Source organism: Chiloscyllium plagiosum, unplaced genomic scaffold (genome assembly GCF_037043375.1).
Source record: "Chiloscyllium plagiosum isolate Xiang-an unplaced genomic scaffold, Cpla_swu_hap1 HiC_scaffold_29, whole genome shotgun sequence".
NCBI lineage: Eukaryota > Metazoa > Chordata > Chondrichthyes > Orectolobiformes > Hemiscylliidae > Chiloscyllium > Chiloscyllium plagiosum.
Genome location: NW_028270167.1, coordinates 13,652,161 through 13,669,068, shown reverse-complemented (window position 1 = coordinate 13,669,068; position 16,908 = coordinate 13,652,161). Strand labels below are relative to the sequence as shown.

General features: G+C 40.2%; 1 protein-coding gene across 9 annotated transcripts in view; it reads right to left on the bottom strand.

Moving 5' to 3' along the window:
• Nucleotides 1–16,908, bottom strand: part of LOC122540656 (dixin-like) — a 132,184-nt gene that overhangs the window by 5,692 nt on the left and 109,584 nt on the right. For all 9 annotated transcript variants that reach the window (XR_015751982.1, XM_043676669.2, XM_087976390.1 and 6 more), the window contains 7 exons: nucleotides 11,528–11,578; nucleotides 11,085–11,189; nucleotides 10,803–10,856; nucleotides 9,306–9,398; nucleotides 7,342–7,413; nucleotides 3,478–3,561; nucleotides 255–416 (listed from right to left, as the gene is read on the bottom strand). Coding sequence is in view for 8 of the 9 variants with exons in the window: in XM_043676669.2 (XP_043532604.2) it covers nucleotides 255–416; nucleotides 3,478–3,561; nucleotides 7,342–7,413; nucleotides 9,306–9,398; nucleotides 10,803–10,856; nucleotides 11,085–11,189; nucleotides 11,528–11,578 (621 nt within the window). In the remaining variant the exon portion in view is untranslated. The remainder of the gene's footprint in view (nucleotides 1–254; nucleotides 417–3,477; nucleotides 3,562–7,341; nucleotides 7,414–9,305; nucleotides 9,399–10,802; nucleotides 10,857–11,084; nucleotides 11,190–11,527; nucleotides 11,579–16,908) is intronic.

Sequence of the window (16,908 nt, the reverse complement as noted above, 5' to 3'; positions counted from 1 at the left end):
CGCTTCCACACATTCACGCACTACTGAACTAAAAGCTGTAGCTCATTTAAAGTGAACTTTTTAATACTTTTAATAAAATCTTAAACCAAAGAATTTCTTTTATTAATGCATATGCTATTAATATCCTAAAGCTCCATTTCAAGCAATGGTGGTTCGTCTTATTAATTTCAAGAGGCTAAAAATGCATTGGAACTTGATCACTTAAAGAGCCCAATTGGAGATTATTTTTACACAAACTGGAAAGATGTCCTTACTTTGTTACCAGCTCTTCCCTGTGTTTCAGCCACGTGCATTCGTTCTAATAAACTTGCGATTCCTTGCTCCAACGTGTCGATTGTGTGGTGCTGGGGGTCATGACCAGCAAAACTGCTTCGTAAACTGCGCAAGGAATCTCGGACTACTTGAAGGTCTTCTGTCTGAAAGTGAGAATAAAGCACAGAATAAAATGCATAATGCTAGCAAGTGAGCTGTGATTTATTAAATGAATATTACAGAATTTACTGGCATAAAAGTATTTTCCTCTAACTGCATACATACCAACAGAATAATATGAACTACAGACTTCAACGTGGTTTGAAATCAAAAGTTGAAAACAGCAACATGTAACGCCTTACACAACAAATATGTAGGAGATATATAGGCTTTGTAGTAGCCCGGGAGACACGGGTATGACAAGTATTTCAAGGTGGTAAAATATTTTTACTGATGAAAGAATTATTACTGACCAATAAAATCTGAAAGATTTGACTCTCTGAACATCAGTTTGTCTTTTCAAGCAATATCATGTAAGACTATAATCTTCAAATGCAGCATAATTACATCTGTGCAGCACTAAATTTTCCTTTGCAATTTGGCTCCTATTTGTAAGATCACGTTTTTTTGCAGATTTAACTTGGAGAAATGGAACATCTCTCAAAAATAAAAAATAAACTTCCATTCTTATGATTTTCTCCTAGACATCAAATTCTGCCTTTCATCTAATTTCTTCTAACTTTTAATTTTGCTAGATTAATCACTTATCAAATCCACATAATGAAAAGGCAATGTACACTTTGTAGATCTAATGTCCTCTCAAATAATATTATACATTGCTATTTGGAATTAGAGTCATAGAGATGTACAGCATGGAAATGTTATTGCATATAGCAACCAAAATAAAATCCTGAAGCAAGCAGGTTAAGCCTCACAATTCAACTTGGCTATTAGTCACTTAATGGTGAAATTGAGCTACAATACCAACAAAAAATGTTTGTCTTTGATATCCAGGGTTTGATCACTGTGCCGTGTGGTCCTTTGAAGTTCTGCTGAAGAGGAGTTCTGGTGGTGAAGTCTTATACAGTTTCTCATCCTTCATGTGACATGATTGAAACTAAATGATCATCTTTCATCCAAAATATTAGTTACTCTTCTGAAGTCCTTGAGTCTGCAGCTCACTTCCTTATCAGATGTAACATCTATGTTTCTTGTTACATTTGGCATTGGCTTGTCTGTTTGAAGTAACTGCTTTCCTGTGATTAACTCCTTAAATTCTTCTGCAGGGCAATTAGTTGTCCTTAAGGCTTAAACAGTCAGTTAATAAGCAGATGGCAAAACAGTTTGTTTATGGAGTCTCAATTCCTTCTTTTCCCAGATATTTCATGTTGCAGCTGTACACAAATCTGGTGCAGCCACACTTAGAGTATAACATACAGTTCTGGTCACCACTATCTTTCCACCTTTTTCCTGACTAAGTGCATGGCAGGAAGGTCAAGTCCCATGGATGGCCTTTCCACCTGCATCCGATTGATGCCCTTCAGGTATCATTTACTTTATGGAAGATCTGAAGACAACAACAGGGATGATAGATGATGGATCAGATGAAAGGTTATCATAATTTGAAATATTACCAAAAGTTACCTGAACTCCTTAAAATTATGTGCCTTAAAGGGCACTCCTGCTGGACAGCATTATTTGCTATGACCCACAGGGCTATTGTGTAAATTACACACACCCCACCTTGTTCTGTCTGGTTTACTCTTCTATGATTGGATCTCCACCCTACTATCAGTAGCTCTACAACCCCTCTCATCCATGACTGACTGATTGCTCTTCCCCTGCCACACCCACTGTGTGGAATAATGCATCCCACCACACTCTTCCTTAACTCAATGTTAATGCTGAGGTCAATCACTCAAAATACTAACCAATCTGTTCTCTGGTAATCTAGCTCCATACAGTCAGCTGTTTCCACTGAATTCAACATGAAGCCAATTCCTATTTTAAGCCTTTGTCAAATGATTTGTTTTGTTTTTATTTTAGATTTTCAATATTTCACATTCTTTGATTTCAACCTTCAGACAATTATAACCTGACAAAAGATACCCAAAAGAAATTATTAAAAAGGGACAAAAACTCAAAATCTTTTGTCTTACACTCATCAGGATAGAAACATAAGCAAACCAACTTTAGAAAGGGAATAATAATTTATATAGCCAGAGAAGAAGGTGCTCATTAGTTGGTATAGATATAGCACATCCATATATGTGCTCTTACACACATCTAAACTTTTTTTTCCCCCATCACCCAAGGTATTTCTTCACCGGTTAACTATCACCAATAAATGATTTCCTTTAATTTCCAAAAATATTTATTGTTTCAACATTCATATATAAATAATCCAAAGAAATGCTGATAACAGCACAGTACACATTGACAAGTTGAAAAAGAATAATTTTCAGCAATATGTTTTCGTGTCATATTCTCAGTACGTGATTTTAACATATGAAAAATTCTTCCATCTAACAAAAGGTCATTATAGTTAAGTCTCGAATGTACATTGATTCATCACCTTTCTTGTCCCCACAACCAACTCTCCTGTTTCTCTGCCTCTTCAATAAAGTTAACCAACTTGGTTGAATGATAAAATTCAAACCAGGCAAGTCAACACCAGTTAGTTAGGAGACTGCCATGGGGATGCAGCAGGGATTGGCTGTCTCCATTACCCTTTCCTCAGTGAAAACATTGCAATTACAGAATTAGTTCCAACACAGATTGAATAGGCTTTTAAATCAATAATTAAAAATAACTATTGTGGCAGAGATTAGCTGCTTTAATATTACTCTTTAATTTGAATTCTGGGAGCTTTCTAGTCTAACTCCTGCAGTTCATACTGTTAACTTGCCTTTGACAGACCAGTGCAGTCATGAAGATCTATTTATAATTGAACGATAGAAAATATTTTTGAAGAAAAGCCACAATGCAATGGTTTTATCAGGTTTGTGGTAGAGGTTGTACTGATGTTGACTGTTGCGATACTAGATAGTTAATAAGACATGATTGATGTACAAAAGTGATGTGGTTACTCCATTTTTATCCAGAAATCATCCACCAAGGGCTACTAGGGAATCTTAGTGTAGTATATTTTTATCAAGATAAATTCTACACAAAAGAGAGACCAACAAAAGTAGCACTAATACAATTTATCACATTTGTACTCACCCCTCTATACACTGGAGAAGTAGTTTTGTTCAACGATTGGGTGTAGCCATTACTTGCTAATGGTTTACCAGGATACCCAGACACCTAACAAAATGTAAATAAGTCAAGGGTTCCTTATATATATTATTCCATTTAAACATGATAGAATTAAAGTACTTCCATCCCAAAGACACCACATTTCACTTTCACTGATTTACTCAAACATAAAAGCCCTAATATTTACAGGGATGTGGCAAAATATGCAGCGGAAGGTGAAAATGCTGAGAACCCTGGAAGGATCCTGGATGCAGAGGTCCTAATAATTCCATTCCATTCAGCCAGTCCATGTTGGCAATATAATCTTCCATATTAGCAGTAGACATGAACACAAGTACTTCTTCCACTATCGCTTTTATCCATCTTTCCTTCAAATATAGATAAAGCATCATGAGGTTAGAATAGAAAATCAGCAAACTAAAGGCTGCAATGGTGGACTCTTAGAATCAAAGAGTGCAGTGCTGGAAAAACACAGCCAGTCAGGCAGCATCTGAGGAGCAGGAGAGTCGACGTTTCGAGCACTAAGCCCTTCATCAGGAATGAAGAGTCCAGGATTCCCGCAGGATGATAGTAACTTACAGTTGGCAATGTAGGAAAGATCTACAGATGCTAAGGATTTTACTGAAGATACACCATGAGGACTAAGATTAACTTGTTAGGGGTAATCAATCATCTAAGATAAGAAGACTTGTGTATAGACTCGCTTGTCAACAATTAATAATAAGCTTCATCTATATTTGAAGAAAAGATAGATAAAAGGGATAGTGGAAGAAGTACTTGTGTTCATGTCTACTGCTAATATGGAAGATTATAACACCAACATGGACTGGCTAAAGGAATAGTCTTGTACTTTGTTTGTAATTCTATGTAAAAAAAAGCCTTGCAGTTGTTGAGTGTGAAGCAATTATGTGCTCTGAAAATGTTTGGATTCAGGCTCACCATGGATCAGTCAAAATATTAAGATCTATTACACAAATAACCCTTTCTCCTTTTGTTTTTAGGTGAAGGATGAAAGAAGATTAGCTGAAGTTTTATTTGATACTTGTGACTTCAGCCATAGAATAGACTCCATTTACAATAATGAGTAAAGAAATGAAAATGCAGATGTGTTTAGTTCAACACAATGTCTTGATACTGTTACAAAACCCCCAGGGAATTGATTCCTTAAATAAGGCTTATTTTGCTGGTTGGGGAAGACTTCAAAAGAAACACAAACAATAGCTGTAGTCATGGGATGTACTAGCAAGGATAACGAGCAGTTCAATTATAAGCAGATTTCTTCAGTCTGTGGTTAAAGACAGAGATAAAAATAATCCCAATTAAATATAAGTAACTTTTCAGTGTTGAGATAGCAGGCCATGTAATTCAACCTTTTCATGGATAAAGAAGCTTATCTTAGGGGAATCAAGGGTTCTGGGGAAAACGCAGGAAAGTGGACGTGAGGAACGTCAGAGCAGCCATAACTCACTTGAATGGTGGAGCAGACTTGAGGGGCTGAATGGCCCACTCTGTTCCTATCTCCTATGGTCTTATATTTAACATAACATCTATGTTTTAACAAAACATTCATTACGTTTGTTAAGACCCAAAGGTAAATGCTTAGAATTGTGGTAAAAGTATTTAGGTTTATGTAACTTTAAAAATACCACTTTTACTTAATAGAAAATAAAAGGATAGTGTCCCTATTCGACCCCAAACAGTGCCATGGTTGATAGCTATTGCTAAAACCAAAGATAAATTTCGTGAAGATTTTCATTGCTGCTCGTGATCAAATATGAAGAAAATCACTTATTAGCTCGTTGTTTGATATGTTTTCTCCAGTTGAGGTTTTGTAAAGTATAGCTTGGCAGATATCTAAAGTAATTGGCAAGAAACAATAACATGGAAGATTGTAAAGATCAGCTTTTGCTGTTTCCTTTTGTAAGTTAAAGGCTGACCCTATATTTGAGCAATGGCGCACCCTTGTATCAGCTGATTCAAACCAATCATGATTAAACTTCAGGCCTTATCAAATGAATTAACAACATTTCTGGCTCTAGTGTACAATTGGAAGTTCAGCATCATACTGTTACTTTGACAGTTTTGCTGGCAGAATATTCAGAAGAATGACTAATTTTCTTAACAGTATATATATCCCAGTACAGGAGCATATTTCTAAGATTGAAGCAACATAAACCAATTGCTTGCATTTTATTTTCACTTTATACTGCCTCATCACCTCAAAATGTTCCTAGATTGGATAATGGCTTGATGGTACAATGTATTTCCTGGAAATAGCCATTTTATATTACTGAATACATATCATCAAATAATATACATAGCACAGATTAATGACAAATTAATAAATAAAGTTCACTTCAGCATTACGTCACCCTGATTTGCAGAGCAGATTCTACAATTTTACCAACCAACAGTACAAACCAATTCAATACAAAATTGGCTTGAAGGTAGGAGAGACAGCGAGTGGTGGTAGAGGGTTGCTTTTCGGACTGGCGGCCTGTGACCAGCGGTGTGCTGCAAGGATGGTAGATGGGCCACTGCTTTTCGTCATTTGTAGAAATAAGTTGCTTGTGAATATAGGAGGTACGGTTCGTAAGTTTGAAGATGACACCAAAATTGAGGGTGTAGTGGACAGTAAAGATTATCTCAGAGTATAACAGGACCTTGATCAGATGGGCCAATGAGCCAAGGAGTGGCAGATATGAGTTTATTTTAGATAAATGTGAGGTATTGTATTTGGTAAGGCAAACCAGGACAGGGTGAATATAGATAATGGTAGGGCCTGGGGATTGTTGCCAAAGAGACCTAGGTGTGCAGATGCATAGTTTCTTGAGAGTGGTAAAGGCGGCATTTGGTATCTTGCTTTTGTTGGTCAGTGCATTGAGTATAGGAGTTAGGAAGTCATGTTGCAATTGCACAGGACATTGGTCAGGCCACTTTTAGAATACTACGTTCAATTCTGGTCTCCCTGCTGCAGGAAAGATGTTGACGAGTTTTGACTAGATTTGTAGCTCAGGTTAAGGTTCAGGTTGTAAGCTTGCTCACTGAGCTGGAAGGTTTGTTTTCAGACGTTTCATCACCATGTTAATTAACATCAGTGAGCCTCTAGTGAAGCACTGGTTTTATGTCCCGCTTTCTATTTAAGTGTCTTGGTCTCTTGAGGTGGGTGATATAATTTCCGGTTCTTTTTCTCATTTACCAATCGCTGACATAACACCAGCGCTTCACCAGAGGCTCACTGATAATGTTACTTAGCATGGTGAAGAAACTTACGAAAACAAACCTTCCAGCTCAGTGAGCAAATTAACAATCTGAGGAAAGATGTTGTTAAACATGAAAGGTTCAGATAAGATTTACAAGAATATTGCCAGGACTGGGAGGTTTCAGCAGTAGGGAGAGACTGAATATGCTGGGGCTTTTTTCCCCCTAGAGCATCAGAAGCTGAGTGGTGACCTTAAAGAGGTTTATAAAATCATGAGGGGCACAGATAGGGTGAATAATTGAGGTATTTTCCCAGGGAAGGGGAGTCCAAAGCTAGAGGGCATAGGTTAAGGTGAGAGGGGAACAATTTTAAAAAGGACCTGAGGGTCAACTTTATTACACAGAGGGTGGTGCATGTATAGAATGAGCTGCCAGAGGTGGTGGTAGAGACAGGTACAATTACAACACTTAAAAGACATCCGGATGGGTACACAAGTATGAAGGGTTTAGAGGGACATGGGCCAAATTCTGGCAGATGGAACTAGATCAGTTTATGATATCTGGTCAGTGCGGACCAATTGAACCGAAGGGTCTGTTTCTGTGTTGTATAAGTCTATGATTTTATACCTCTTCTTCATCTCTGTTCAATAACTGTTGAAGAAACAGATCCTTCTGTTCCAAGTCCTTCTGCAAGTCATTCTGAAAGGAATGGTACATTTAAACAAAAATCAAAAATCAGTGCAGCATAGAAATGCTCACAATACATGATTACACCATTCATATTACTATATAAATGTTGGTGTTAGCATTTTAATTTATTTCTGGAGTTAGTTATTGGCTGGACAATTAGTTTATGTTGTAGAATAATGCCAACAGCGTGGGTTCAATTCCCACACAGACTGAGGTTACCATGAAGGACTATCCTATCCTTTAACCTGAGGTGTGGTGACCATCAAGTTAAATCATCACCAATCGTCTCTCTATTTCTAATGGGAGTATAGCCCTATGGTCCTCTGTGACCATGGCAACTTTATTTTGATTTATTTAGTCTGAGGCAAACAAAAGATTTGTGTTTAATCCAGCATTGTCATATCTCTAAGCCCTCGTTTTCAAAAGAGTTAACACTGACAATAATATTCTGGCTAGGGATATTTGGATTAATTACGATTGTCACTTTGTAGCCCCCAGCTGGGGTTAACCACTTGGAAAAGACCAGGAGGGATACAAATTTGGAATGTTTTGTTGCATGTGGGACAGCGCAACCATTCACTTTAAAATGTTGCTGAACGTTGTGATAAGGCCAAATGTTTTAATAAAATGTTGGTGTTGGGAGAGAGCTGCAAAAGTAATTAGAAAAACAACCCAAGGGTGAGTGGAACAATGGTAAGTTCATGACAGCAGATTGAAAAGAAAAATTAGACGCGATACTTTCAATTCAACACTTGTTTGTCTTCTTTCAGTTCTATCCTTTGGCTTAATTCTCTAATGCTTTTTTTCATTTTCTCTATGAAGGATTTATATTTATTTTATAATGTAGCCTGGTTGCATGTATTATATGGCTTATGTTGAGTAATTATAATTTAATTGCTAATTAGTTACAAAGCAGAAAACTACTGGAAAAATAAATCTGTCAACTTACTAGGTCCATAGTCAGTTAAATAGCAGATTTTACTTTACTTGGAAAGTTCAATTCCCTTCTTTAATTCAAATGCAGAAATCTGACTTGCGGGGTAAGTGATGGCAAGCTTAGCTTTTTGCGGTATTAATAAAAACTGGAGCAAATCATTCAGTGCTTTGGACTGATTTGCAACATAAGGAGCTCTTACTCACCATAAATGACTATTTTTTGCTGTATTAATAATGATATGCTGATATGCAATGTAAGTTCACTTTTTTGCAGTACATTCTGGGTCATAACAAATGTTACATATTAACTATAGCACATTCTAATAGAAAGGACCAGGTACATCATTATTGTAATCACCAAGGAGAATTTCCATGGTTGACAATGATTGAAAGTAGGATAAATAGCATTTTAAGCAAGTTAGCATTCATTGAAACGTTATGACATTCAACACCGAACAATTGCTTGATAGACAACTTGCCATATAACTAATACGGTTCAAAGTTTTGTCTCAACAATCCAAAACTAACATGCCATGAAAAGCTGTTGAATACATGGCAAACTTATTTAATCATTGATTATAAACATGTTGTCATTATCAGCAGGTACTAGCATTGATAAGTAATACCACACACCATAAACAGAAAGCATGTTTCAGGTTTTTCTTTGATACTTAAGGTCAAAGTACATATGCCTTATTGTTTATTATTTTTCAAATAATTGTGATATACAAAAGGAAAGAAATGTCAAAAATTGCAGATTATTAAATTTATAATTTAGATCACAAGATTAGATTGCACTTGAGGTTTATTTTGTTTCAAAATCCTTTAATCCTTAAAATCTTTAGGAGAGTACAAATTACTTAGGTGAATATTTCATACTTCTTTCAAAGTCTGAAATGTAAATACCATACAGCCCAAGGTCTCAAATGTAGCACATTCCACTGGATAAACCTTTTTTCCAATACCTTTATATGAGTGGTTTCCATTAGTTTCCGCAAAGTATCATCCAGTTTGGCCTGCTGCTGCTGAAACAGTCGATCCTTCTGACCCAACTCTCTCTACAAGAAAGAACAATCCACTAATTAAGATAGTCTTGCATTTACACAGGGTCTTAGCATACTTCTTAGAAAAAGTCTCAAAATGCAATTAAATAATGATTGGGCTGTTTCATATGCAAATGTGCGGGCCATTTTGCAAGGTTGCACAACTGAATGATTTGATTAACTAATTATGGTTGTAAAGGCTAAGGGTGTAATCTTGCTCAAGACTCATGAATGAATAAAAAGGAAATTCTTAAAAGTATCAGAGATGCGCAATTATGCCAGAATATCGGCAAATATTATCTTCTTACAAGAAGGAAATATGAAAGCACTACATCCACCAATAAAGGTCATCATAGAATTCCAACCTTCATCATAGAATCCACACAGTACAGAAACAGGCCTTCAGCCCAACAGGTCCACACCAACCTCTGAAGAGTAACTCACCCAGACCCACTCCTCTACCTTATTATCCTATATGTATCCCTGAATAATGCCCCTAACCTACAGGTCCCTGAACACCATGGGCAATTTAGTATGGCCAATTCATGTAACCTGCACATCTTTGAATTGTGTGAGGGCAGCAGTGCTAACCAGTGAGCCACCATGCCACCATGCCACCATAAGGTGTTCAAAATAATTGTTATACAAAATTTTACATATACAGTTTTGTGACAAACATTCCAGACAAGAAATAACATCAATAATATATTAATATTCCACTTACATTGTAATATTTTTAACAAGTTATAATATTGGTTTGGCCACTGTTGGGATTCTGGTCTCTTTCCTATCGGAAAAATGTTGTGAAACTTGAAAGGGTTCAGAAACAATTTACAAGGATGTTGCTAGGGTTGGAAGATTTGAGCTACAGGGAGAGGCTGAACAGGCTGGGGCTGATTTCCCTAGATCGTCAGAGGCCGAGGGGTGACTTAAGGTTTATAAAATCATGAGGGTCATGGATAGGATAAATAGACAAAGTCTTTTCCCTGGGGTGGGGGGAGTCCAGAACTAGAGGGAATAGGTTTAGGGTGAGAGGGGCAACGTTTTCTCTCAGAAAGTGGTACGTGTATGGAATGAGCTGCCAGAGGAAGTGGTGGAGGCTAGTACAATTGCAACATTTAAAAGATATCTGGATGGATATATGAATAGGAAGGGTTTGGAGGGATATGGGCCAGGTACTGGTTGGTGGAACTAGATTGGGTTGGGATATCTGGTTGGCATGGGCGAGTTGGACTGAAGGGTCTGTTTCTGTGCTGTACATCTCCATGGCTCTATGACTCTATGATGTTTAGATTATTTTCTGTTACATTGCAGTTGTTGCCAATGAGATAGTTTCACAATAATTGAAGGTAATACTGTACATATTGTTTGATCCTAATAATGTAATAATTTATCAGTGAGAGTTTCAGTAATCCTTACTTTAAATTCCCCAAGAAGTCTGTTCCTTTCTTCAGTCTTCCTTTGTAGGTCAAGCTAGCAACAGTAAATGAAGGAGACAGAAGTAAGTGCTTGTAGCAGCCATCTCAGGAAAACCAATAAAAGGAGGAAACTATCACAAGATACTGATACATTTCCACTGACAAGATACACAACAATGCTAGTACAAATCTTGGTCTAAATTTATTCATACCGCTACAGGTCTTATTTCTCACAAAAACTAGCAAGTAGATCACAGTGACAGACAGAAAACTAGATCCTTACATTTTCACTCAGCAGCTCATCTTTTGCCATGCTTGCTCGCAGCAATTCCTGTTTTAGCTGAAGAATAGAGCTTTCCTGCTGTGCCATTCGATGCTGCAATGCATCCTGGGGGAAAATATTTCAATGAGCTGGGAAATAGTCATCTGCATCCACAGTCATTATAATCACTCAACAAATTATGGTGTGCACTTTCACACAAATGTTATTAAATTCTTCTGAAATGCAGGAAAAGAATCACTGAAATTGTCCGCAGTTACAGCAGAACAAATTTGCTGCACTAATTCTACTTTCCTGGAAAATATATGTTAAACTAAGATCTTCTAAAGCCGCCAAGATAATAGATTGAGACTCAAGTTATATTTGAGTCCTTGGTTGGACACATAAATTAAGCCACAAGTAACAGGCCCATTTGTGTGTGAAGGTTAACTACACTCTGTTCTTACCTTTACTCCCTGCAAATTCCTGGTTTCTTGCTTATATTTCAATAGTTCCCTCTGTAATTAAGAAAAAATACATTTGAAAAAAAATGATCTTTTTCCTTCCCCAATGCAAAACATTCATTTTGCACCAATTATGGGTAACGGAATTTCAGAAATTATATTGGTCATGGAGTTAGCATAAAGTTAAACCTACAGAAACAGTTTTTGTTGTTGGAGGATTAATCAGCAGCACTGCGAAGTAAACCCAAAAGGAACTTCTCACCTGCAATCTTGTTCAGCTCTAGTTACTACACGTCCACGTTGGGTCTTCTTCATTCTGGTTATGGACTTCCGATACTGGGAGGACTAATGTTGTCCAATGTTGGTGGACTGCATGCAGCCCAATGATGGCAAGAATTACAATATGATCTGGAGGATCACCACTGGCCTATATGTTTTTTGTCTGATTGCTAAAGTGCAGTGAAACAACTTCCAATGAAAGTGTTTGTGCTTTTGCCAGTGCATCACTTGCATTATTAAAATGCACCAGAGCAGTCTTGAAACAAAGCATAATTCAGACCAGTAGGCTGTGAGTTAAGATCCTGCATGCACATAGCCATAGTTACTTAAGATTCAATCAGGAAATCATGAACCAGAAATATTGGACTCTACTAGGCATGTTTTTGGGGGCATTTGCTGGCATATAAAATTTATCACATGCTTAGACCATGTCCTTTCTACTGACCTGTTCTCTATGGGGGCTGGATAAGATGCTAGCTAGGTTGCCTGCACCTTAGATTTATGGAGGTCTTTAACTGTCCAATGAATTGACAAATAAAGGCCTCAATCCACTTCCATAAAATACTGGTTAGAGGGAGGTGGACCTGAGTCCAAAGTATCTTTAAGATGGTGTTAAATCAGTGGCTTTCTACCAAACAAGGTTGCCCTGTGTACATCAGGTCACCGCACCCCCATCTCCAATCCTTTCCAACGTATTGCTCCTCCTTTTGTTCTTCACCACCTACCATTCAAAAGCAAGCCCCTCATTTCCTATCCCTTGCCTAGGATCTCTAATCCCTCCTCATCCAAAAAGTCGAGGATTTACCCTCCTCTTGTCACTGTGAGCTTCTCCTGGGGGATTTTTTAATATTATTTTAAATATATACTTTATTCATAAAATTATTTTGATATCTATACAATTGGTCATGCCATTCTTCTGCACACATTGCATTTCTTTACATACAGAGGTCGGAATTAATCATTCGTATATACAATTCTGTACATTGACCATCCAGATATATTGCTGAGGTGTCAGTGAGGATTGCTTACTTTTTTTTAATTTCAAAAATATACTTTATTCATAAAATAATTTGATGGTCTGTACAGTTGGTCATGCCATACATACGTAAACATTCCAGTTCTTTGCATACAGAGATCAGAATTTATCATTTGCATATACAGGTCTGTACATTTATCAATCATACATCCATATATTTAGCTGAGGTGTCAGCAGAGCCCAAAATGACTGCGTGGGCCCCCTGTTCTTCTTAGGCAGGCAGATGTTACACGGTGGTCTTTCCCTACCGTGCCTTGGCAGCAGCTGCCCCAAGCTTCAGCGTGTCTCTCAACACATAGTCCAGGACCTGGGAATGTGCCAGTCTGCAACACTCAGTCAGGGTCAACTCCTTCAGCTGGAAGATCAACAGGTTTTGGACCACCCAGAGAACTTCCTTCATCGAGTTGATGATCCTCCAGGTACAGTTGATGTTCATCTCGGTGTGCTTCCCGGGGAACAGACCGTAGAGCACGGAGTCCCACGTCACGGCGCTGCTCAGGACAAACCTCGACAAACACCACTGCATTCCTCTCCAGACTTCTGCATAGGCACATTCCAGAAGGAGGTGTGTGACAGTCTCGTTCCCCCCCGCAGCCGCTTCGAGGGTAGCGTGCGGTGCGGCTGAGAGTCCGGGCGTGCATAAAGGATCTCACAGGCAGAGCCCTTCTCACCACCAGCAAAGCCATGTCTTGGTGCTTGTTGGAAAGTTCTGTCGATGAGGCATTCTGCCAAATGGCTTTGACAGTCTGCTCAGGGAACCGCTCGATAGGATCTGCCCTCTTCTTTTCCCGAAGGGTCTCAAGGACACTACGTGCTGACCACTTTCTGATGGACTTGTGGTCAAAGGTGTTTTTCTTCATAAACTTCTCCACGAAGGACAGGTGATACAGAACGGTCCAACTACTCGGAGCGTTCCACGGCAGCGAGGCCAGGCCCATCCTTCGCAACACCAGGGACAGGTAGAACCTCAGTACGTGGTGACACTTGGTGTTTGCGTACCGGGGATCCACGCACAGCTTGATGCAGCCACACACAATGGTGGCCATCAGGGTGAGGGTGGCATTGGGTGTATTTTTTCCTCCGTTGCCCAGACCTTTGTACAGCGAGTCCCTTCGGACCCGGTCCATCTTTGACCTCCATATAAATTGGAAGATGGCCCGGATGAGTGCAGCAGCACAGGTTCTGGGAATAGGCCAGACCTGTGCCACATATAACAGCAATGACAGTGCCTCACACCTGATGACCAGGTTTTTTTCCCGCGATGGAGAGCGACCGTAGCTTCCATCTGCCCAGTTTCTGCCTTACATTGCTGACCCGCTCCTCCCAAGACTTGGCACACGCCCCCGCCCCGCCGAACCAAATACTCAGTACCCTCAGGTGGTCGGTCCTGACGGTGATGGGAATTGAGGATTGGTCGGCCCAGTTCCCGAAGAGCATTGCCTTGCTCTTGCCTCGGTTTACCTTGGCCCCCGAGGCCCGTTCGAACTGGTCACATATGCACACGAGTCTGCGCACGGACAGCGGATCCAAGCAGAAAACAGCGACGTCATCCATGTACAGGGAGGCCTTGACCTGCAGGCCCCCGCTGCCAGGAATAGTCATCCCTCTCAGGCTCGCATCCTTCCTGATGGACTCGACAAATGGCTCTATGCAGCACACAAACAAGGCAGGAAAGAGAGGGCAGCCCTGCCTGACTCCAGATCTGACTGGGAAGCTATCTGATTCCCACCCATTGATCGAGACTGCACTGACAATGTTGGTGTAGAGCAGTCTGATACAATTGCAGATTCTCTCTCCAAAGACCATTTTGGAGAGAACATCTCTCATATACCTGTGTGATATGCTGTCAAAGGCTTTCTCCTGGTCCAGGCTGATCAGGAAGGTGTCCAACCCTCTGTCCTGCACGTAGGCGATCGTATCCCTGAGGAGCGCGAGACTCTCAGCGATCTTCCTGCCCGGTACAGCACAGGTTTGGTCAGGGTGAATCACCGACCCCAGAGCAGACCTGACCCGGTTGGCAATTACCTTTGACAGAATTTTGTAATCAGCATTCAACAGTGAGATTGGTCTCACTGTTGAATACTGAGGAACAAATAAGTAGAATGGATGGCTTTGAGGTATGTAGAGAAGAGGTGTTGGAAATCCTGGAAAAGGTGAAAATAGATAAGTCCCCTGGGCCTGATGGCATTTATCCTAGGATTCTCTGGGAAGCAAGGGAGGAGATTGCAGAGCCATTGGCCTTGATTTTTATGTCCTCTTTGTCTACAGGAGTAGTCCCAGAAGACTGGAGGATAGCAAATGTGGTTCCCTTGTTCAAAAAGGGGAGTAGGGATAGCCCTAGTAACTATAGGCCGGTGAGTCTCACTTCTGTTGTGGGCAAAGTCTTAGAGAGAATTGTAAGGGATAGGATTTATGCACATCTGGATAGGAATAATGTGATCAAGGATAGTCAGCATGGTTTTGTGAAGGGCAAGTCGTGCCTCACAAACCTTATTGAATTCTTTGAAAAGGTGACGAAGGAGGTTGATGAGGGGAAAGCGGTAGATGTGGTATATATGGATTTTAGTAAGGCGTTTGATAAGGTTCCCCATGGTAGGCTACTGCAGAAAATACGGAGATATGGCATTGAGGGTGAGTTGGAGGTTTGGATTAGGAATTGGCTGGATGGAAGAAGACAGAGGGTAGTAGTTGATGGCAAAGTTTCTTCATGGAGTGCCGTCACTAGCGGTGTTCCGCAAGGATCTGTTTTGGGACCATTGTTGTTTGTCATTTTTATAAATGACCTGGAAGAGGGGTTAGAAGGTTGGGTGAGCAAGTTTGCGGATGATACGAAAGTCGGAGGAGTTGTTGACAGTGAGGAAGCATGTAGCAGGTTACAGCAGGATATAGAGAAGCTGCAGAGCTGGGCAGAAAGGTGGCAGATGGAATTCAATGTAGCTAAGTGCGAGGTGATTCACTTTGGGAAGAATAACAAAAAGATGGGGTACTGGGCTAATGGTCGGATACTTGGTAGTGTGGATGAGCAGAGGGATCTTGGTGTCCATGTACACAGATCTCTGAAAGTTGCCACCCAGGTAAATAGTGCGGTGAGGAAGGCATATGGCGTACTGGCTTTTATTGGTAGAGGAATTGAGTTCCGGAGTCCTGAGGTCATGATGCAGTTGTATAAGACTCTGGTACGGCCGCATCTGGAATATTGTGTGCAGTTTTGGTCGCCATACTATAGGAAGGATGTGGAGGCATTGGAACGGGTGCAGAGGAGGTTTACCAGGATGTTGCCTGGTATGGAAGGAAAATCGTATGAGGAAAGACTGAGGCACTTGGGGCTGTTTTCACTAGAGAAAAGAAGGTTTAGGGGTGACTTGATTGAGGTGTACAAGATGATTAGGGGGTTAGATAGGGTCGACAGTATGAACCTTTTCCCGCGTATTGAGTCGGGTATTACAAGGGGGCATAGCTTTAAATTAAGGGGGGGTAGATATAGGACTGATGTTAGGGGTAGGTTCTTCACTCAGCGAGTCGTTAGTTCATGGAATGCCCTGCCAGTAACAGTGGTGGACTCTCCCTCTTTATGGGCATTTAAGAGGGCATTGGATAGGTATATGGAGGATAGTGGGTTAGTGTAGTTTAGGTGGGCTTGGATCGGCGCAACATCGAGGGCCCAAGGGCCTGTACTGCGCTGTATTCTTCTATGTTCTATGTTCTATGTTCTATGTCTCCAATTTTTGAGTTCCTCCCTCTCCCCCTTCTGCTTGTAGATGAGGGTGATGATGCCTTTCCTCATGGATTCACTCATGGTACCTGCCCAAAGCATACTGACATACACCTCCAGCAGGTCCTGGCCAATCAAATCCCACAGAGCAGAATAGAGCTCAACCGGTAAGCCGTCGCTTCCGGGAGTTTATTCCGCGCAGTGAGGATTGCTTACAATCCCAGCTATGCCCATTACTGAGCTCTTAGGATGGCTCTTCCTGTCCAGCGAGAGGATGGAAGTTCTACCTTAAACCTGTATCGGTCATCTTCACTCCAAAATATCCCTCCCCCAATATAATCCAGTCACAAGAATTTT